At 37.7% G+C, this 24,783-nt stretch overlaps 1 protein-coding gene across 1 annotated transcript in view; it reads right to left on the bottom strand.

Annotated features, from left to right (window-relative positions):
• LOC150105008 (protein Obscurin-like) overlaps window positions 1-24,783 on the bottom strand; it is a 790,953-nt gene that overhangs the window by 329,996 nt on the left and 436,174 nt on the right. Inside the window, exons 46-47 of the mRNA XM_090395103.1 lie at window positions 14,642-14,820; window positions 10,400-10,596 (exon numbers count right to left, since the gene is read on the bottom strand). Coding sequence (XP_090251229.1) covers window positions 10,400-10,596; window positions 14,642-14,820 — 376 coding nt within the window. The remainder of the gene's footprint in view (window positions 1-10,399; window positions 10,597-14,641; window positions 14,821-24,783) is intronic.

Genomic DNA, 24,783 nt, shown 5'->3' with positions numbered 1-24,783 from the left:
AAAACAGTTTTTGCGGCCCTTCCCAGGGAGACTGTAGCATCAGCTTGTTCGAGGTTCCGAAGCAGAATTGCAGCTGTGATCGATGCTAATGGTGGTTATTTTGAGTAAATCTTGTTGATAGTATTGTAATTAACTCTGCCTGTAATGTTTTTTTGTCAATTCATTAAATTTAATAGATACAAAGAAGATTTTCTTTTTCCTTACGAAACTGTCAAATTTATCCCGAACACCCTGTATATATATATTGTTTTCCCCATTTCTGTATGTGAGTTCTTACCGACTTCTCTAAAATCTTTACAATTATTCTAGAAATACTGATCTGCTGATAGTTAGACACATCAGGCTTTTCTCCACCTTTGCACAATGAGATTGTCATACATTCTTTCCATTCTTAAGATTCAAATTATAAAAACATGTCAAGATAGTTTGGCTAAACATTTCTTTAGCACATGTTCTGTTATCCCTTCTGTCCCAATGGCTGAATTCTTATCCATTATGTAACAGATCTAGAATCTCCTTTTCATGCACTTCTATTTCTTCATCCAATATAGCAATTGTACTATGTTACACCATGTTGACAGATCTTGGTGAAGTGAACATTCATTATTTTAACTGCCTAATCAGCTTCTGATACTATGATACCATTGGCATTCATTCTTTCTTGTACTAGCAGCATAATGATAAAATTCTTTTGGCAGGTTGCCTTTAGCCTGTGCAGCCAATTTCTTTTCGTATTCTAACATAGCTTTTTGTACAATACCCATAACTTTTCTGTTTTGAGCTTTATATATTTCATAACTCCTCTCACTGTTATTCTTTCCACATCTTCATCTTATGGATCTCTTGTTTAATCCATTTCACTCCCATTCTATCTGTTCTTCAATTTCTAAAGACACATTCAGATACCAGAATGTGTCTCTAGAAACCGGATTCAGATACCTGATCATTTAACCATCTTTTCAAAGCTTCCCATGCACTTCTGATACCATGGAACCAAAGATAGTATTCTCCAGAGTTTTTCATAATTTCCACATCTGTAGTTCAGCATATAACCTGTCCTCATTTGAACATCCATATAGTTGGCTACTTCCCATATTAGTATGGCATGATCACTGTCACCAACTGGTGGTTAAACAGCTATATCCTTAACTGAGACACTTTCCAGTTGTTTAATAGAGACATGTGCATTAGACATATTTTTTGAATAATGGCTCTCATCCACCACACCTCTAATAATGAATCCTCATACAACGCCACTTGAAGTTCTTTCATTACCTCTTTCATACTGATATTATTCATTTTCATAATTTTCACTCTTCCATACATATCTTGAATTCTCTTAACTCACTCCACATCCATTTCATCTAAACAAACTCAACTTTCTAATCTTGCATCACATTTTCGCCCTCATTCACTCTCTCAATTTCATTGCAAGCATACACACTTGTTCGCAGTCAACACTGCTCACCACCTTACCTTTAACTGCACTCTGTTTTTCAACTTCTGCTACATTCGTATTGCTTTAATCTTTCTTACCATTGATTGTTAAGTTTATCAGATCGCTCATTCACTTTTTCAAAACTTTTTTACCATTTTTGCACTGCTCTTTTACACCATCCCTCTTTTCTGTCAGATGAGCACTCATTCTCCTCATGGGATTCTTGCTACTAACACTTTTAGTTATCAATACATTACCACTCACAAAGTCCTCATTCAGCTCGCACTTCGCGCACACACACTCTTCTTCCATCTGCCTTAAATATCCATAATTTATCTACATAATCAAACAAATACATAATGCACACCTCACATTTCAAGAAACAACTGAAATCAAAATTATATTCCTGCAGAGACAAAGCTGCCACTATCTTTCCTTCACCTGTTACTAAGCTCCAAGTTTAACAATTTCGGAAACAAAGTTAAACTAACAAGCCCATATACTAGAAACACTGCAAGTGCACAACTTTTACAGCAACTCTTACTTATAAACACACACACTTATTTGCAATTAATTATTCCAAAAAACTTATCTGAAATGGGAGCCTTCTTCACACACCACTACTTCTCGTTGCAACACTAAAACAGGATCATGACCTAGAGACTGGAAGAAGTTGGGTTTCATACCACTACATATATCTGTTTTTCAACTTATGCTACATTCGTTTACCTTGATTATTAAAGGTGTGGTTAAAAAAGGTGCATAGGGTTTGCTTTCCAGGAGTAGATTGAGCAGAGTGATTGAAGCAATTAGTAGGTGCAAATGATCTGGATGACAATAAGGGGAGATATCAGGGTTTCTAAGAAGAGTAAAATATAACAGTGTAGTAGGTAGGAAGAGTGCTAAGTGTTTTATCCAGGTATGATAGTGATGAGTTGAAACAGTGAGCAAGGATCTTGAATAGGATGCTAGCTGAGTTATGTGAAGAGAAGGATTCCATTTCGTGAATGTGTGGGGTGAATGAATAGATGAAGCAGTGTAAAAGAGTTGGGCAACATTTGAATTGATTTGGTGTGTGTGTCAGCCTGAGAAACTTTTGCTGGAAAGTAGTAGTGTAGGAAAGCTTCTGAATGCAGCAGTGAGCAACATGAAGTTGCTCACTTCATGTTGCTCACTGCTGCATTCAGAAATGTTGAAGAGAATGAGAGAGGAGGAACACAAAAAAAAGAGAAATGGGGGGTATTTGGATATTTAAGAAGAGTGGATGATGAATACAGGAGCAGATGTGTGTGCACAAGAAAGGATTTAGATGACTAGGAATGTGGAGGAAAGAAACAGGTCTGAGGATAGCTGTAAGATCAGCGATGATGGAGAAGAGTGGCCAAGGGGAGGGTGAAGAAATCATATATGAGGAGTGGGGATGGTAAGGCTTGTTATAGAATAAGAAATAAGTTAATATGCATGTTTACAAATGCCAGAAGTATTTGAAATAAAGGAAATGAAATTGCAGCATTAATAGAGTATATTTGTCCAAAATTGTTGGAATAAGTGCCACATTGTTAGATGTGGATGACATTTTCTCAGGAATAGAGATATATAGATAGATATGATGTTTTTCATGAGAATAAGTGGGACAGAAGAGGAACGTTGTTGATGGTAGCAGAAATATTATCCCCATCTAAGGTGGGGATGAAAGCAGCAAACATTGGCTATGGTTTTGAAACAGTATGATGAGAGGTGGAAGTGAACAAAATGAAATATCTAGTTAGGTATTAGAACAAATCTGAAAACAAACCCCAACTCAACATCACCAGAGTTAAAGATCGGTACTATCAACGTAAGAAGCCTGAATGGCAAAGAAATGGAGCTAGCTGAGGAATTAGATAAGTACCAGATCGACATAATAGGGGTGACTGAAACAAAAAAGACCAAAACTGGTGAGATCTTTCTGAGCAATAAATACAAAATGTTATATTCAGGCAATAACAATCAAGGAAAAGAAGGAGTAGCCATAGTATTCAACACAAAATACGAGGCTAATCTTCTTGAATGGCAGTCAGTCTCAAGTAGAGTAATGTGGGCAAATATGAGAATGGGGAACTGGACAATGAGACTTATTTGTGCCTATGGTCCCACAGAAGGTTCTACTAAGGTAGAAGTGGAGGAATTTTTTGAGGCTTTAGAAAAAGCAACTGACACAATGAAAAAGGAAAAGTTGGTCCTTGTTGGGGATCTAAATAGTAGAGTAGGAAATGATTGTGAGACATACAAAAATATTTTGGGAAAATTTGGAGAAAAGAGCAAAGCTAATAATAATGGCAAATATCTGTTGGATTTCTGCTCAGGACATGGACTGGTTATTACTAACACCATGTTCCAACATAAAAATGTGCACAAATTCACATGGAGAGAAGAGGCTAGGAATAAGAAAAGTCTCATTGACTATGTTATTGTTGATAGTGATGTTTTCTCCCTGGTGCAGGACACCAGAGTGTACAGAGGATTTGAAATTGGAAGTGATCACTATTTAGTCTTGAGCAGGATAAAATTGAATTTCATATTGAAAAGAATAACATGTAAGAAAGTTTTAAAGCGAATAAAAGTTGAGCAGCTCTCAGATGTAAACTGTAGACTAAAATACAGAAATATTATTGAAAAGAAAATGAAAGAGTTTGAGAACAGGAATCAAACCTTGGAGATTCAGTGGCAAACTCTGAAGGAAACATTGATTGATTCTGCCAGAGAGGCATGTGGTGAGGTTGTGTGCAAAGATAAAAAAATCAGAACTCCCTGGTGGACACAGGAAGTTAAAGAGGCAGTGAAGGAAAAGAAGAAAGCATATCAAAAGTTCCTGGCAAATAAGTCAGCTTTTACTCTTACAGAATACAGAGACAAATGTAAGAAAGCTAAACAGTGTGTAAAACTAGCTAAACAAAAGTCATGGGAGGACTTTGGCAAGAATATAGAAAATAAATATCAAGAAGGTGGCAAAATATTCTGCAGGTTGTTGAAGAAGCTTAGGAATGGAGGAAAGAGTGCTGTGAAAGGAATTAGAGATGATAAAGGTGAAATGAAAACAGGAGAAAAAGATATCCTTGAAGTATGGAGTAATTACTTTGAAAAACTGCTAAATGAAACAAGCAGTGATGACAGCACAGTGATAAAAAACACTGACCAGGCATGCAGTCAGGAATACATATCTATACTTGAAGTAGAAAAAGCCATCAAAGGCTTGAAATGTGGAAAGGCAGCAGGAGTAGATGATATTCGACCAGAAATGCTGAAGTATGGTGGTATAAGAGTCTTACAGTGGTTGCACTGCATAGTTCAGAAAGCCTGGACAGAGGGACGAATTCCCGATGATTGGAGTAGAGCTCTCATAGTACCCATATATAAAAAGGGAAATAAAACTGAATGTGAGAATTACAGAGGTATTTCCCTACTGAGTGTTCCTGGCAAGATCTATGCAAGTATACTTGAGAAACGGTTGAGAAGAATTGTGGAAGAAAAGCTTGGTGAAGAACAAGCTGGATTCAGGCCAAATAGAGGCTGTCAGGATCAGATCTTCACTTTACGACAAATAGTCGAAAAAGCATGGGAATATAACAAAGATCTGTATTTAAGTTTTGTCGATTTGGAAAAGGCATATGACAAGGTGCCAAGAGAGAATCTATTCAATACGCTGCAGTTATATGGTGTCAATGGGGCATTATATCAAGCAATACTTAGTCTTTATTTGAGTTGTGAGTCAGCAGTTAGAATTGAAGGAAGTACAGGAAGATGGTTTAATGTTAAATCTGGTGTGAGACAAGGATGTACATTATCCCCTCTGTTATTCATTATCTATATGGATCACATTATGAAGGAATGTGGTATTAAACCTGATATCAAAATTGGAGATGTTAATGTCAGCTCTTTGCTTTATGCGGATGATGTTATACTTCTAAATAAATCCGCTACAAGTCTGCAAGATTCTCTGACTAAATTGAATAGCTGTTGTAATAGATATGGTATGAAGGTCAGCAATAAAAAGACAAAGACAATGAAAATAGGCAGAATCATTGAAAATGTCAACTGTGTTGTGAATGGAGAACCTGTGGAACAAGTAAAACATTTCAGCTACTTAGGCACAATTTTTACTGAAGATGGTAAACTAAATATAGAAATAGACAACAGAATCAGCAAAGCTGGTATCGTGGGAAGTCAATTGAATAAATTCATATGGAATAAGAAAGAAATTAGTCGGAACACTAAATTAGCTGTATACAAGACTGTGTTCAAACCAATTTTAACTTATGGATATGAGAGCTGGGTCAGAAGTAAAACACTTGACCAAAGACTAGAGACCGCAGATATGAGAGTCCTGAGAAAGATTAGAGGCGTGAACAGATGGCATCAATGGCAATATCATATTAAAAATGAGGATATTAGGAAAGAACTTGACATTGTCAGCATCCAGGAATGCGTTAGCAGAGCTAATCTCAGATGGTATGGTCACTTAAATAGAATGGGAGAGGAAAGATTAGCAAAACAAGTGTTCTCTGCCAGGTTGGCAGGAAAACGACCCAGAGGAAGACCAAGATATAGGTGGATTGATACGGTACAAAGTGCCTTAGACGATAGAAATATAAGATCTGATAATGTTGGAGTCTTGACAAGTAACAGACTGATTTGGAGGAAAATTGTAGATAGGAAGTTAGTAATGATGTAAATTTTTCATATAGTACTATCATATCCTGTACACCCCTTGAGGGTACATGGCAGGAATTTGATGATGATGATGATGAGTTAGGTATTAATATTGACCTGGTAATGTGGAGGGCAGTGAGAGGGAAATGTATAGGCAAATTGGTCTGGCTAATATGAAAAACATGATCATTATAGATGATTTTAATTATGGTAATATAAATTGGAAAGATGAGACAAAGAGAATGAATTTTTTGAGTTTTTGAGGGAAAATTACCTTAGGCAGTTGTCCTTCAAAAGTATGCAAAGGGAACATGAGCATCAAGGGTTTTTAGATTTGAATATCTCACCAGAAAACATTATTGTAAATGAGGTTAAATCTCCCTCTAGTTGGTGAGAGTGACCATGAAGTGATTACTTGGGTGGTGGCAAGCCACATGAGGATTTCTGTGAGAAAGGGATATATGTAGAACTATAAGGCTGGTGATTATGACAAGCTCAGGAGACAGTTTGCAGCTACGAGGGTGGTCTGAAAGGTTCTCGGCTTAACAATGAAAAACGAATTTATAATTTCAATTTTTTTTTTTTCAACATAATCTCCCTTAAGACTAATACATTTATTCCAGTGATGCTCCAGCGCCATTATCCCATCCCTGCAGTGGTTCTCAGTAAGAGCTGCAAAATACCCCTCTACAGCTGTAATCACCTCTTGATTCGAAGAAAAACGCTGACCAGCGAGGAAGAGTTTTAGTTTGGGGAAGAGATAGAAGTCAGAGGGAGCCAAATCTGGGGAATAGGGTGGATGTTCCAACAATTCATAGTGCAGATCCCTTAATATTTCCATTGCCAAACCACCTTTGTGGGCAGGTGCGTTGTCCTGATGAAAGATGATTTTTTTCTTCTGCAAACCGGGTCTTTTCTCAGGAATTTTTTCATAACCTAGTCTGGTTAAAAGATCATAATAATAATATTCCCTGGTTATTGTTTTACCATTTTCAAGACAATTAGTAAACAAAATGCCTTTAACATCCCAAAACACCGATGCGTTACCTTTCCTGCTGATGGAACCAACTTGGTCTTCTTTGGTGCTGAACAACCGGCTTCTGTCTACTGTTTTGATTGTTGTTTGGATTCTGGTGGGTAATGGTGAATCCAAGTCTCATCCATAGTAATAAATCGACACAAAAAAAAACAGTTTTATTTTTGTCAAATCGCTCCAAGCACTGTTGAGAGATTTTCATGTGAATGCATTTTTGATCTGCTGTGAGCAATCTTCTTGCTCACATCTTGTGCAAAGCTTTTTCATTTGCAATTCTTCATGCAAAATATATCCTACATGTTCTTTTGAAATGCCTATAGTCTCAGCAATTTCACACACTTTGACTTGCTGGTCATCCAGTACCATATCATGCACTTGATCAATGATTTCTGGTGTCATTACACTTTTTGGATGTCCTTCACATGGATCATCTTCAAGGCTAGTACAGCCACATTTAAACTTGGCAGCCCATTTCTTAATTGTTGAAAACAAAGGAGAAGAGTGCCCATAAATTTTTATGAACTTAGAATGAATTTGTTTTGGCATTAAGCCTTCTTTTACAAAGAATTTTATAACTGCACGCTACTCAATTTTATTCATTTCAAAGGATACAGGCAACATAATAAATTTAGTTTAATCCTTTATCCAAGTGTGAGCAAACAAAGTTTGTGCCTGAAAGTATCTTCAGTACCACCTTACCCCAGTCCTGAAAGTATCTTCAGGACTGGGGTAAGGTGGTACAATACAGACAACACTTTTGCTTCAGATGCTGTATAAAACAAACTACTTGATAGTTTGTTTTATACAGCTATCAAGTGTGGCGGAGGGGGGGGGGAGGATGTCTGAATGCATTCTAAAGGTCAAGAGTGAATAAGGTTGGGTGTGAATGTATGAATAAAGAGGTGTAGAATTCAGTTTTGAAGAAGAAGGCATTAGAGGCAGCATAAGATGAGTGGTGATAATAGTCAGTTGCATGAGGAGGACAAAGAGCAAGCAAGAGAGGTAACTCACTTGGTAACAGGGGCAAAAGTGCAGTATAAGCAGCAGTTATCTAATGAGGACAAAAGAAATCCTAGGGAGTTTTTTGATACATTGCAGGTAGAAGAAAGAATGATTATGGAAAGATGATGCTGGTTAGAGAAGATGGTAGAATCAATCACTGAGAAGGATATAGTATAGATGTTAAAGGAGCAACTCCCAAAGGTGTTTCATCCATATGAGAGTAACATCATGCAGAATTTGAGAGCAGTGGGGAGGGACAAATAGCCACTGATGGTGAGTGAGCAAGAGGTATATGATGAATTGATTAAATTTGATGCAATAAGGTCTAACATGAGTCTTAGATCTGTCCAAGTTCCAAAAGGAGTGGAAAGAGGACAAAATTATTCTACTTCATAAAGGGGATGATAAGACTAAGGCAACAAAAGATGTTAGAGAAGCAGTGGGGACCAGGATTCAGAATTGGGTTGATGGCAACAGCATTCTCTTTGATGGACAGCATAAGTTTTCTAAAAGAAGATCATGTTTTAGCAATCTGCTAAACTACAACAAGATGACAAGTGCATTAGACGAAAGGGATGTATACATGGTGGTATATTTAGATTTTGCTACAGCCTTTGATGGATGGTCACATGACAAGCTGGTAATTAAATGGGAACAGATAATGAATAGCAGATTATTGCATTGGATTGAAGATTGGCCATCTGATAGGTATCAGCATGTTGTGAATGAGGGAGTGATATCCAAGAAAAGGAAAGTCATTAGTGGCATGCCTCAAGGATCTGTCTTGTGGATGTTGATGTTTAATTTGTATGTAAATGATATCAGGAAGGGCTCAAATGGTGATATACAGTTGTTTGCATACTGTATATCACCACAGTTGTTTGCAGATGATGCAAAATTGGAAAGAACTATGAGGAGTAGAATGGATGTTGTAACCTTGCAAGTGGACTTGAATTGAAAAATGAATGAGGCTAACACAGTTCAACATAGCATAGTTTAAGTTTGGGAGGCACAGAGGGGACAGAGTGTAAGATTGGTGGGGATATCTTAGAGGAAGTAGAGGAGATAAGGGATCTGGGGGGTTTTGGTGGATAAAAACCTGGAATTTCAGAGGCATTTTGCTAAAATTGTGAGAACATGCAGTACATTATGGCAATGATGCAGAGAATACTGTCACATCAGAGTAAGGATGTTATGATTCCATTGTATTAGTCTTTAATCAGACTGCACATGGATTATTGTCCACAAATTTAGCCACTGGGTTTTTCAAAAGGATGAAGAGATGTTGAGAGAGATGTTGGAAAGGGTTCAGAGATGATTGACTAATGTAGTTTCCGGTCTCTGGAATCCTAAATATGAGGACAGATTGAGGGAATGCAAACTGTAGAGTTTGGTGGATAGAAGGATGAGAGGAAGGATCACAATCGAGATATATAAGTTAGTAAAGGATTATTACTCAATTAATATAGATCAGATTTTTTATAGAATAGGTTGGAGATTGGGGGGGGGGGAACAATAAGCCATTGTTGGAAGCTGTGTAAGGAGGATGTCAGGAAGAGGATGACAAACAAGTTTTTTGCATGAAGAGTGGTGAGTGATTGTAATGCATTCCCTGGAAGTATGGTGGGTGTGGAGACAGTAAATGATGAGCTGTGTGTATGATGGAAGACCTCAATGAGTCATGGATTAAATGGAGATCTGATAACAATAATAATAAAATTATTCTCTGGTGTATGTATATGTGTGTGGGGGGATCAGTTTTATTAATAACTGAAGCTGATTAAATTATACTTGAAATTATATTGTTTTCGTCCTTATTTTATCCAAGTGAGCATACAATTGCACATAAAATACCTTCTTGACCAGACTACTTGTATATAGAGGATGCAACTTTACTGGAACAACTTGATATGAAGTCAACTACCATTATATACAAGTCAATGTTGACTTGCAAAGATATTTTACGAGCAAACTTTTTTTTTTGTTTGTTTCAAGCTATTTTTGATAATATAAGGATGAATATACTCCTTGTCAAGTAAAATTTATATTCTTTACCAGTGGAAAAACTTGCTATAGCTGAAGCTAAATGACTGTCCTCTGTCATAAGATCACAATATATATTCACAATTCAAATTTGGGATCCTTTTCAATCTTATTATTATATGTTTATAAACAAGTTTAAAAAAACACAGTTTATACCTATATTAAAATATGACTGATGGCTGTTTACCTACCTTCTTGCCATCAAATGCTTGATGAACATGTTCATCAATTTTCAAAGGATGGCCATCTAAAATCCACTGAACATCAGGAATAGGATTACCAGTAACTGTAGCTTCTATAATAACAGATTCTCCTTCCTTTGCTGATGTATCCTGAATTGGATCGAGGAATGCTGGACCTGATTCTGGTTGATCGGCTTGAGTTTTTCCTGTATTTTTGAAATAAAATCTATTCTTTATTTCCCAACATGATAAATGATTAAATGTATACTTAGAATAAATATTTAAAAGAATAAACATCATCTTATATCTTCCAGCTTTTCAAAATGAAATTTGAGAAATTTTATTTAAAATTAAATTACGTTTATTACCCAGTTTCTGCCAGTAAAACAACTGGGTAATAAAGGTCATACACACCTTCAAGACATCAGAAAGTCAAAACTTTCTGATGTCTTGAAGTCTTGAAGGTGTGTGTGTGTTTTATATTATAGGGCATTCACAGTAACTTGTGTTGAAGTGAATTGTCTATGGTGCACAAAAAACAAGTTGTGCAGATATTTTATATACATATAATTAATATATATTATATAATATAATTTCTAGTTTTATAAAATATAATTACACAATCCCTAAAAAACTGTGCAATGGGCAAATACAAAAAATTTTAATATCCTTATTATAATTTTATAAAACTGGTTTGCATCACTTGTTACACTTTCTCTCATCCACAGCCTTTCCAGGTGGATGAATATTTCCAGGAAATGACTCACTCCAAAACCATTCAAATGTAGTCCATCACTCTTATACAGTTCCAGTTGTCCCTCAAACTCATCCCAGGCAAGTAAGTGGAGCCATCAGTTTAAAGTTACAAAGTGCAAGGCTTCAAATTTAGTAGGCAATGTTAGGATGCAGAGTATACCATTAATGGGAAAATTCTGAAGGAGATGGAAGAGATGAGAGATCTGGAAGTGATAGTGGGCAGAGGAAGGGTTACATTGCTAAAATTGTAAGAACATCACAATGGATTATGACAATAATGAGGAGGACGTTGACATGCAGGAGAAAACTGGTTATATTTCCTCCTGTATAAGTCTTTGATCAGACCACAGTGTGGACTGCTGTGTGCAGATTTGTTCACCTAGTTTTGAGGGGGGGGGGTATGAAGATGTATGAGAAAGTGTCCAGAAAAGATTTACTAAGTCAGTATCAGGTCTGTAGAATATCAGATGTGGGAAGGGATGAGGGAATGCAAGTTACAGAACCTTATGAATAGAAGAAAGATAGGGGATATGATTGAGACATATAAGTCAGTGAGTAGTTGTTACCAAATTAATGCAGAGGAGATTTTTCATAGAGTAGAAGGAGACAACAAGAGGGTAGAACAAGAGGTTATCCCTGGAAGCTGTACTAAGAAAGGTGTGAGCCGGGAAGTGAGGAGTAGGTTCTTTGCATGGAAAGTGACTGGTGAGTGGAATGCATCATAGAAAGTGAAAGTTTAATTAAGTCTCAGCACTGGACTTGCAATGAAGGGAGAGCCAAATAGCTCTATTACATAATGGAGGCTCTGAGACTGAATTAGTACATTATAGACCACTTAGCATATTAGTGATACTGATTCAAGTATTGACAAAAGTTGGCTAAGTACACAATTCAGGAATGTGTTGATTGGAATAAGAGATTCTACAAGAGCTTGGCTTTGTGAATGAGAGGACTGGTCTTAGTAATTTACACACTACAATAAAGTAATAGCTTATTTGGATAAGGGAAATGGCTACATCATGATATTGTTGGACTTGCATTTTGCAATGAAAAAATTACAGAATGTTTATTATATAGATGGAACTGGACTGCAAGAAATTGATATTTCTAATGATTTGGAAAGTAATGTAAAGTAATGTGTGACAATGAATTTAAGTTCAGTGGGTATATTGCAAAATTAGGCAAAATATCTCAAGGGATCATTCAGATATTAAGAACAAGACATTTCCACTCTTTCTTTTCTTTCCTGATAAGCAGAGATAAAGAAGTTATCCTTCTTTATAAGGTTTTAATATAAGGTGGACTGATTGTGCACAGATTTGGCCACTTTGGTTTCTTAGGGATATGGAGGTGTCGGAGCATTCAGAGGGAGATTCCTTGGGGGACTTTAACATCCACTGTTTCCCCACAATCAATAACCATTCTAGTGGGCAGATAGCCATTTCACAAATTGGCTATCTGCCCACTAGAATACCTGATAATCCTCTCTACTCTCCCAATACTTTTGATCTTTTCTCTCTTGATTTTAAATATACTGTAGATGTCGGCTCTCCTCTTGCTGACTTCATCCAAGCCTCTTTTTCTGCTGAATGGCCTTCAGACAGCCATTCTTGTTCTCATGTACTCTGTCACTACAGCACTGCTAGGATGATCTATATGATTTCTACTCTTTCTTTCCTTGGGCTGACTATGACTGGATATTGTTTTTGCTCTTCTGACACAAATATTGATTTAGCTGAATAACTGAAAGAGTTCTTCCTATAATGAAGATTTCTATCTCTTCATCCCCCATTCCATCCAAAAGCCCACACTCACTTTCCTTATTCTGGTTTCTCAGCAAGGATGCCAAGTCATTTGAAAAAAAAAAAAAAAACTCTGTCATCTCTCAGCCTGCTAAGAAGTTCACAGCAGTAAAAATGACCATTAAAACATTTAACCAGACTTTGAAAGGCCCAAATGCATAAATCTTGCTTTCTATTTAAATGTAACCTTCTGGTCCCTCACCAAGGCTATTGGGTATAATTACTTACCTGACCGTATTTATACCTCTCTCACATCCAGATAGTACTGTCATAACATCACCCAAAGATAAAGCTGACTTTTTTGCATCATTCCTTTCCTCCAACTCCTGTTCTGATAATCAAGGCAATGTATCCTACTTTACTAAGAAGTGTTCATTGCATGCTTCCAGAAGACAGAAGAATGCTTTTGGAAAGATGATGGATGTCACAAAGGAGAATATAAGGTGAACTTCAACTGAAGGTACAAATATAAATAATTTATGATTTGCAGATGACATAGTCATTACTGAAGATGAAGAAAAATTAGAAAGAACAGTGCTGAAGTTAAGTGAAGAAGAATAATGATATAGGTTGATAATTAATTGAAAAAAACTAAAAGAATGATATTCATAGAGAAGAGGATGAAAATGCAAATAAAGGTCAACAGACACAAGCTGAAAGAGGTTAGAATCATCACATATCTAGGGTACAATATCACTCAGAATTTAGACTGTAAAAGAGATAAGATCTTGGATAGCAAATGCAAAATTAAACCTGCAGGCAATGGACAAGATATGGAAAAGTAAATCAGTGAGCCTTCCCACAAATTAGAGACTGCTGGAAACATACATATTCGCGAGTCCTCTCTATGGTTGTGAAACATGGGTAATCATCAAAGACTGTCAGATATCAGTGTTGTGACACACTGGCATTGATATCGATGCTAGGTACCACGAGTTAAACATTGGTCATCATGTGGACTGCAGCAAGATAAGTAAATTTTGTATTTAAATGTGCACCAATATTATTTAAATTGTAGATCATTTAAATAGAAGAAAGTATCTTCAGGACTGGGGTCCTGAAGATACTTTCAGGCGCAAACTTTGTTTGCTCACCGTGCTTATACCTCTCTCACATCCAGATAGTACTGTTATAACATCACCCAAAGTCCTGAAAGTATCCTGAAGATACTTTCAGGTGCAAACTTCGTTTGCTCACACTTGGATAAAGGATTAAACTAAATTTATTATAGTCTAACCAAGTGAATAAACTTTCAACATCTTTCTCTAAATCCAGAATAATTTAATAAAAAGGTGGCACACCTTTTGGCAACTCGTATAGGTAAAGATGACCTCACTATTGCTTCTGCCTGGTATCTCCAACTCTGGGCCTGGCTCCCACTGAAGAGACCTCAATAAAGGTCGAAACTAGTCTGGGTAGTGGCCCTTCCCTTAATGCATAACATTATACATATCCGCAAGGAGATGTGTTTTGCATTATGGGAGATACTGAGATAGGAGATAAAGTGCTGTTAGCTTGGTCCACCTTTGCAACTAGTTGCCCAGTGTTGTACTACCTTACCCCAGTCCTGAAGATACTCTCAGGTGCAAACTTTGTTTGCTCACACTTGGAGAAAGGATTAAACTAAATTTATTATAGACTAAACTCTGTGTTAAATTTTTAAAATAATCAACTTTGTGAAATACAGCAATACCTTTCACAGATAGATCACCAACAGTTGAGTCTTCTCCAAGTTGATTTTTTGCAATGCATGTATATTTGCCAGAATCTTCTGGTTTACATTTCTCAAAAACTAAGGCCACATTGCTATCTGGAGTTTTAACAGATTTTACATTGTGATCACTAGGTTCAAAATTGATGCCATCTTTTAACCTGTAAATGTGTATAAAAACAAACAAAATTCAAAATGAATATTTATCTGATAATTCATATTAAGAAATTCAATACAATGAGCACACAAAAATATTTTTCATCATAATCATCAGCAATTTCCTCAAGGGGTGTATAGGATAGCATGGTAGTACAACATAACTAATTTTACATTATTACTGATGTCCTACAACAATATTTTTTTTTACTACCATGGAGTCACAAGACCACTCCAATATTGTTAGAGTGGTCTTGTGAGATGGCATATCTGAGTGCATCAATCCAAATATCTTTGTTTTCCTTTGGATCTTTTTCCTACCATCTTGGTATCAAACACTTATTTTGCTAACCTTTCTCCTCCAATTTTCTTTAATTGACCAAACAACCTTAGATTAGCTCTGTTCACATATTTCCAGAATGCTAACAATGTCACATTCCTTCTTAATATCTTCATTTAATGTAATTCTGTCACTGTTGCCACCTGTTTGCTCTACTAATTTTTTTCAGAATTCTCAAATCTGTGGTCTCCATTATTTGATGAAACTGTTTTATTTCTAACCCACACTTAACATCCATAATTTTTTAAAACACTGCCTTGTATATCTATAGTTTAGTGTTTTGGCTAATTTGTTCTCAATATATTCAACTGTTTCCCCAACTTATTTATTATGTTTTATGTGGCTGTGGGCTAAGGTTTTTTTTTATATTTTATATATATTTTTTAAATAGGTTGGAAGCCTATTCATCAAATCAAATCAAATTAAATATTTGATTTGATTTGAGAATGCAGTTTTAAGTTTTCCATTTTCCCCCTATTTTCATAGTATGGTCTTTTTATGCCAAATTTCATGCTACGTTTGTTACAGCTGTTACAAATGTAGTTCCACCAATGTGGTATACGGCTGCTAATCTTTTCACCCCCAAATGCATAACCTTACATTTTATCACATTAAATTGACATCCATTCTCCTTTGCCCAGAACTCCAATCTATCCAAATCATCCTGCAAGATTTTGACATCTTCTGCATTCACTATTGCCCTACCCAACTTTGCATCATCGGCGAACAAATGAACTGTTCCTCTTAGATCCTTCCTTGTATCGTTAATGAATACATTAAACGGCAGTGGTCCAAGAACAGAACCCTGTGGCACACCACTAGTCACAGGCCATCTTTTGGACTCTACTCCTGAATAAACTACTCTCTGATATCTCTCCATCAACCACCCACCTGTCCATCTCGCCAACCCTATATCCATTCCTATATGTTGCAGTTTACGGATTAGAATTCCATGTGGTATCCTGTCAAAGGCCTTAGTCAGGTCCAGCAGTATCACTGTAAACCCATTACCCTTATCCAGTTCTGCCATCACTGTGTTATAAAACCTGAGCAAGTTACTGAGGCATGATCTACCCTTCACAAAGCCATGCTGTCCCCCGTACAGTATCTCATTTTCATCAATCCATTCCTGTATTTTTCCCTTGACTACTTTCTCTAAGACCTTGACAACGACTCCTGATATGCTGATCGGTTCGGTAATTTGCAAATCAGTAGTCTTGGATCCTCCTTTATGCAGTGGAACTATTTTCCCCCTTTTTCCACACTTTTGGGACTAAACCAGACCCAAGACACAGATTAAACAACATGGTCAAGGACACTGATAATTCTTTAGCCGCTTCACATAAGACCCGTGCCGATATCCCATCCAATCCCACAGATGTATTCACATTAAGGTTCTGTAATAGACTATTCACCTCCACTTCATTCATCACAATTCCCGTATAAACTAATAGTTCCTTCATTCTTTCAATGTCACCACTTGGATGATATACTCTTGCAAAGTGCTCGCTCAGTAATTCCACTATATCGACTGATTCAGTGACCTCCTTACCATCAGCATTCCTTAAAATCATTCTGCCGTGTACAGTTTTTTTTTTTGCTTGCAGCATATTGAAAGAACTGTTTGGAATTCTCTTTAGCTTGCATAGCTAGTTTCCTTTCATAATCCGCTTTTGCTTTTTTTACCAAACTCGTTACCCTTCTGGCCTGTGCTTTATATCGTTCGTGTGCCTGCAGGTCACCTTTCTCTTTAAATTCCCTCCACAGTTGTTTCTTTTTTTGCAGCTCAAGCTTAATGGTGTTATTCATCCATTTAACCCCTACTTGTTTTACTATTCGGATCCTAGGTATACAATCAGCCATAACCTCCTGTAAATACTCCTTGACCCCTTCCCATGCTCTATCGACATCCAGCCCTTGCAGTTTTACATGCCATGGCACTGAACCAAGAAATCTCCTAAGCTTGTCAGACTTGCCAGCATGGTAACTCCACATATACCCTGTCTTAATCAAAAATTCTACACCTTTAGCCACCTCCCAGGTCAAGACCTTATGATCACTCTCATGAATAGGTGGCAACATGGTCATATTCATTATAGTCAAATTCTCAGATGCTATTACCAGGTCAACACTCTCAAACCCCTAGTATTTTCAATTACATGCTGTCTCAGATAGTTATTCCTTAATAATTCAATAAAATCCATTTTCTTCCTCACACGTGTCCTCTCCTCCTTTCAATCAATGTTACCATAGTTGAAATTCCCCCATAATAATTACCCTCCTTCCACTCATTTCATCAATTTGTTTATGCATACTATCTCCATCTATTCCAGCACCTGGTCTATAGCAGCACCCAACTGTATATTTTGTTCTGCCAGTCTCAATCTCACACCAAATAGCCTCAAATGAGCTCTTTTCACTATCCTGCAATACAACTTCAATTCTCCTTGGCTGCAGTTCATCAGCTATCATCAATAACACCCCCACCCCCCATTTTATTCCCTCTGTCCCTCCTAAACACACTATTACCTACACATTTTGTTTAGTAGTACAACAGATCTGCATAAAGCAAAGTTTGATATTTATGATTCATAGCCTAGCTATTTATATTTTTCTCCATATTCTCTTAGGACATCTGTTGACTTACTTGGTAGGAATTTTCAATATGTTTTCTTCTTTTTTAGGAATTACTTTAACTTCTTGCATCCACCAGGGAGTTCTGATTTTTCTGTCCTTATAAACACTTCACAACTTGGAAACAGTAGGAGAGAGGGAATGGAAAGAGGTATAATGTATGGCGACTCAATGATCCGTGGTGTTCAAGATAGGATGAGTGAGGAGTGTTTGCCAGGAGGAACAATAGAAAGGGTGGCTATGGCAATTAAGAGAGGTGAAAGGGTGGATGAGATGATTGTGATGGTAGGAACAAATGACTTGAGTGGTAATGTAAGTCAGGCAGCGAGAGATATGAGATTTTTGCTTGAGGCTGTATGGAAGAAGACAGAGAAAGGAAAAATAGTGTGCATGTTGCCTAGGTATGATAATGACAAGCTGAGCAGAAGAGCAGTAATATTGAATGACATAATAGCTAGAATGTGTGACAAGAGAGGACTGGTATATGTGGATGCTTGGAGTGCGTTTGAGGAAACAGAGGAATTGTATGCGAGAGACCGCTTACATTTGAATGAGGAAGTACATAGGCATTCTGGAGAGATTGCTGTTCTGAACGAGTCAGTGTGTCCCAGGGAGAATGATAGCAGGAGTGGCCTTTTGTGGAAATGGATACTTAGGAGAAGGGAGATGACATCAGGTAACACTGAGCCCAGTGGAGTCTAGAGGGGATAATGCTGAGTATAGAAACAATGGCATTTATATGCTTTATACTAATTCCAGGAGTATCCGGAATAAGGGAGAGGAATTGGTGGCGCAGATAGCATCAGCCTGGCCAAAAGTTATTGCGATCACTGAGATGTGGTTGGCAGAAGGGGATATAATAACAGGAATAGAAGTCACTGGGTACAGCATTTTTCATCAGGATAGGAGGGGAAAGCATGGTGGTGGGGTACTGCTTATGATAAGTGATGACCTATGTCCTCTAAGAGTGGAGGCTTTGGAAGGCAGTGAGACAAATGATTTTGAGAGCATATGGTGTGAGGTAGAGGTGGGCAAGAAAGGATATTTAGTGGGGTGTTGCTACAGACCCAGGAGCACAGAGGATGGGGACCAGGAGATGTTTAGACAGTTAAGTTTGGCAAGTGCAAGAAATGATTGATATGGGAGATTTTAACTACAGTAGTATAAATTGGAGAGAGGAAGATGCATGTAGCAATAGGGGAATGGAATTTCTAGAATTCTTGAGGGAAACAAATGTCTTAGGCAACATGTAACAGAGGGAACAAGAGGTTCAAGACTTTTGGATTTGGTTATAGCATCAGAAGAGTTGATAATAACCGAGATGACATCTCTCTCTCTCTCACCAGTTGGAGAGAGTGACTATATGGTTTTTGACTTGGAAAATGAATAGACATGCAGAAGTATCAAAGCGACAGGAACTTATGTGGAATTATAAAGCAGGTGATTATAATAGTCTTAGACGTCACTTCGGGAAGTTTCATGGAGGGAGGAATTGGAAGGCCGGGATATCATTAGTGCGTGGGAAATTGTGAGAGAATATTTGTTAGCAGCAATGGTAAGTTGTATACCAAGAGTGAGGAAGAGGACACGATTTGGAGTAATGTGGATGACAAACAATATTAAACAGGAATTGCATGTGAAAAAGAGGCTATGGAAGAGATATAAGGAGACAGGTGAAGAGAAGATGCATGAAGAATATAAGACACAGGCCAGAAGAGTGACTAGTGTGGTAAGGAAGTCAAAACTGGAATATGAGAGGAGATTGGCCCTAAGATCCAAAGAAAATCCTAGGGAATTTTTTAGCTATGTGGCCAGTTAGAGGAGAAATCACTGTGGAAGAATGATATTGTAGGATAAAAATGGGAATAGAGTGACTAATGCAGAGGACATAGTGGAATTGTTCAATGAACACTTTATTGGAGTATTATTTTATAAGTAAAGCTTTGGGACTGGATGGTATTTCACGAGTTTTGAGAGAATGTGCTAGGGAACTGACAGTGCCTTTAACCTGTCTTTTCAAGGAAAGTCTGGCTATGGGAAAGGTATCCGGGGAATGGAAGGAAGGTAAGATAGGGTGCCATTGCATAAGGGCGGTAACAGACTGGAAGGGTCTAATTATAGGCCAGTTTGTGTGTCATCAGTAGTTGTTAAGATCTTGGAGAAAGTAGTGAGGGACCGCATACAGCATTGGGCAGATATTCAGTTGTTTGTGGATGTTGCTAAGCTGGGAAGGATTATTAGTAATAGTGCAGATGTGGTAGCCCTGCAAGAGGATTTGAATAAGCTAGATAGATGGGCAAATGAATGAGGATGTCGGTTTAATGTAGCAAAATGTAAGGTCTTGAGGTTTGGGAAACATCGATGGGATGCTGCATACTCTCTGGGAGGAGTTATACTAGAGGAAGTAGGGGAGACAAGAGATCTGGGGTTGATGATTGATAGAATCCTGAAATTTAGAGGACATATTGCAAAGGTGGTGAAGGTAACACAGAGGATTGCTTCAATTATGAGAAGGACACTGACCTGTAGAGATAAATGGGTTAACATTCCATTGTATAAGTCTCTGATCAGACCACACTTAGACTATTGTTCTCTGATTTGGTGCCCAGGATTTGAAGGGGATAAATTAACTGTGAAAAGGGTACAGCGACGGATGACAAAGATGGTTTCAGGACTGTACAATTTTGGTTATGAGGATCGGCTGAGGGAATGTGGACTGCAGAGTTTGGTGGATAGAAGAAGGAGAAGTGATATGATTGAGACTTTTAAACTGTTGAGAGGTGGTTACAGGGTTGACACTGGGGAGTTCTTTCGCTTGGTTGAACAGCAGGAAGGAGTGATGACAAGAGGCCATCCCTGGAAGTTACGAAAGGAAACTGTGAGCAAGAGGGTGAGGAGTGGTTTCTTTGCATGGAGGGTGGTTGAACCGTGGAATGAATTGCCTGATGGAGTGGTGAGAGTGAGAATGGTCAATGAGTTTAAGAAGTGGTATGATAGATTTTGTGTTTCTTAGGGGGGAGACCACCCTTCGATGAGTCTTGACAGACTTTATGTTCTTAGGAAGGACCTCCCATGATGGGTCTTTTGACTCCATGGAGGCCTGAATAATAATAATAATAATAATAATTTATAGTTGCCACTTGCCAGTGAGAATCCAAGGTTTGGTTCTTGTTTTCAAACTCTCATTTTTTCTCAAATAATATTTGTTCAGTTCACCTGAGAAAGTGACTCGACTTTAGTTCTTTTTAAAACTTAAGCCTTTTCTTTCTTCTCGTGTCTTTGCTCAATGTGAATTTGTGAACATCTTTAGGTGAAACATAATGTTAGTGATGAATAGTGTATGTCCTCAACAGAAATCTAGCAGACACATACCATTATTATTAGCGTTTTGCTTTCCTTCAAATTCTCCAAACATTTCTGTATTCCTGAAATTCATTTCTACTCTGCTGTTCAGATCTCCAATAAGGATCTACTTTTCAATTTTTCTTTATGTCAGCTAATTTCTCTAATCACTCAAAAAATTCCTCCACTTCTTCCTTAATAGAAGCATCTGTGCGGCATTATAGGCATAAATAACCTTCATTAACAAAATCCTCATTTTGAAATCCTCTTCTTATTATTACATAAACACCCCCAAGGAGTCCAAAGACTCATCGAGAGAGGGCATCTACTCTACAACTCTGTCTCCGCCACTCCACCAACAGTAGCTACCTTCATCATCTACACCAACGCCATCTACCGCACACTACCACCACTAGTATTTTCACAGACAATCACAAAAATCCATGCCCACGGCAGGATTCAAACCCGTAGCCTTTTGGCTGGAGAGTTGATATACTAACCACTCAGCCAACCAGGCCAGCAATCTTCCATTATAACTCTAATTGAAAATGTGCTACCAATCAAAAAAGTTTATTTTTGTGTTTAGTCTTGAATACTATAATTACTCCTTCTCTTCCGTGATCATAAGTACTGAAAGATAATATCCTCTATTTATTATTTAGCAGGAATTTCATCTGTTTTAGTCTTCTTCACCTCAGTAACATCAATTATGTCTATGTGGTCCTTCCTAGTTCTTCTACCAGTTTGACTTCTTTTCTGTTGATACTTATGTTGATGGTACCAACCTTCAATTCTGCTAATGTTGAGTTGGTTCCAGTAGTTGAATTTTTCGTGTTCTCTCTCTCTCTCTCTCTCTCTGGTTCCCTGACAAAACAGCCTTTCATCGACATAAACTACATCCACTATTGCCTCTAACCTTTATTCTGAAGGCCTCTAGCATTATTACACATAAACTGCAGTAACTCCTTTGGCTAACTTCCCACACATGTTATAATATCTACCTTACTCAATATTAGAACCCCAGGAGGCTACATTTAGAATCATATGATCATTATTCCACTGCTTGCCACAAGAATATCTGCACAAAGACTTAGCTGAGTCCAACCCCCCCCCCAAAAAAAAGCGGCATCTCCGATGCTGCAATTCTGAACTCTTACTGAACTGCACTTTCTAAGGAAACTGACTCCAAATCCATTCAAATGTAAACAACTATCAGCCCTACATAAGTCCTTCTGTAGGGCCTAATAGAACAAACTTCATACCATTCCTCTTGCACATCCAATGACTGCCTTATTTGCATTTCTGTTACAGACTCACAATCTTTACTCCCTCAGTCTTCTCAATCACATGTGCCAGCAACTCTTTCATATCTTTTCACATAGTGTATGTTACTTGCCAATAATTTGTATACATGCCAAAATAATAATTTCATCACTTTCCTCTCTCCCTCTCTCTCTCTTCATCCTAATAGCATCACTAAAATCCTCAATATTTGCCCGTAGGGAATAATGATTTTACACTGCTCACTTTGAGCATCCCTCTTGCCATGGAATATACATACATAAACTCTCTACTTACAGTCCCTGTTTTGCTCCTTCATGCACTGATTTCTCCTCCACATGCATCTCTCTTCTTATACCTTGAGTACTTCCATCACCTTTACCCATTATCATACCAACATTATCAACCTCATTTTCCACCTTTTGTCATTTAATCATTCACAGTTACACCTCTTACTTTCTCTCTCTCTCTCTCTCCACATTTCTGGCACTCGCTCTCAGAACACATCCAAAACACACTACCTCCACTTTTGTTCTTATTCCAGAAATCTTTCACCCTAAGTGAATGCATTTCACACAGTGTAGCACAAAAATCTGAATATTGAATTTTCCACCTATGAAGAGCAAGAAAGTGAAGATTATAAGTCTCCTACCATGCTATGATAGAGGTGAACTGAGTTGTAGGGCATTGGTAGCAAATGAATCAATACATAGGTTGTGCAGAATGAATGATGGAGGATTTGTGGATCTCAGGTCTGTGTTTGATGGAAAGTAAAATTTGTGCAATGTTGATTGATTGCATCCACATGGTTTTGGTGTTAGGTTACTAGAGAGAGAGCTTTGTTCACCAAACATGCTGGACACAAATTCAGGAAAGCTTAAGCAATTAGGTGGAAGCAGGTGAGTTTGTGTGAAAGCACCCATCAGGCAAGTGAGTCTGAGAATGACTAAGTGTGGAATCTAGTCTCTCAAGCAAAAATATTGAATAGAGCAGTCAATTCAGGAAGAAAAGGGGGGTTGGGGGGCTGAAGGGATGCTACCGTTTCTATATACTAATGCCAGAAGTATCAGGAACAATGGATGTTTTTGGCATTGGTTAGTGCACTTTTGCCAAAGGCATTACTGAGACTAGGCAAACAGCAGATGATGTAGTTACTAGAATAGAATGTGAAGGGTTTAGTATTTTCAGGGAAGATAGAGAAAATGAGGGGGGGGGGGGGTACTACTGATGATAGCAGATGAATTGCAACCAAAAAGAATAGGAGACAGGAGGGAGTGTGGTGTTCATTTGAAGCAATCTGGTATGAGATTAAGGCCAGTAAGACAAAATATACAGTTGGTTGTTGCTATAGGCCAAAGAGTTCCACAGATGATCTGGAAGAAATGCTAGAACATGAGTACAGGGCAAGTGATTATTATGGAGGGTAGGCTTCAACTATGGAGATATAGATTGGAAGGATAAAAGATCACATGGCAAGAAGAAAATGGAATTTATATACCTACATAAGAGATAATGACTTTAGGCAGCATTTGATGGAGGGAACTAGGGGTGCAAGACCTGATGATAGGATCAGAGGAACAATCCATAACTAAGGTGGCAACATTGCCTCCAATTGGTGAAAGCGACCATGCTGTCTTGACTTGAGAGATTGTAAAATATGAGAGATATTCTGTCAAGAAGGGGTATATGTAGAACTGGAAGGCAGGTGATTATGACAAACTTATGAGGAAACTCAAGTCTGTGACATAGCATAAAACACTGCAGAGTAAGGATGTAAGTAGTGCATGGGAAATAGTTAAGTGGATCTAGAGGAAGCAATATTAAATTGTATACCTAAGGTAAGGAGCATTAATCAGGTAGGCATTAGATGAATGAGTAATATCATAAGCACAAGCTGCAGAAGAAGAAAATGCTGTGGAGAGAAAATAAAGCAAAAGGTGACCAGAACTCACCAACAGTACAAGGCTCAGGCAAGAAAGGTAAAATCAGATTATAAAAAGAATCTAGCCGAGCAGACCAAAGGAAATCCTAGAGTTCTTTCATCATGTGGCAAGTAAGAGGAAGAATGACTATGGAAGATTAACCTTAAAGAGTGATGGTCACAAGGAGACAGATGCAGATAAAATAGTTGAGTTACTGAGTGACCACTTTGCAAGGGTATATCATCCATGCTTTAACCTATGTGACAGACTAATGTGGGAACAGAGGTGAATAAATTGGAGGTTCTTAGGATATTACAGAATCTCAATATAAATACAGCTGTGGAATTAGATGGGATATCAGGGTTTTGCAAGAATGTGCAAGGGAATTGGCAATGCCTTTGACTTAGGCTCTTTAATTTAAGTCTCAGTTCTGGTAGAGTTCCAAGGGA

Source organism: Typopeltis vanoorti, chromosome 7 (assembly GCF_054136105.1).
Source record: "Typopeltis vanoorti isolate ZY-2024b chromosome 7, IOZ_Tvanoo_1.0, whole genome shotgun sequence".
Lineage (NCBI taxonomy): Eukaryota > Metazoa > Arthropoda > Arachnida > Uropygi > Thelyphonidae > Typopeltis > Typopeltis vanoorti.
Note: the sequence above shows the minus strand (reverse complement) of the source record. Positions and strands in the feature narration are given on the sequence as shown.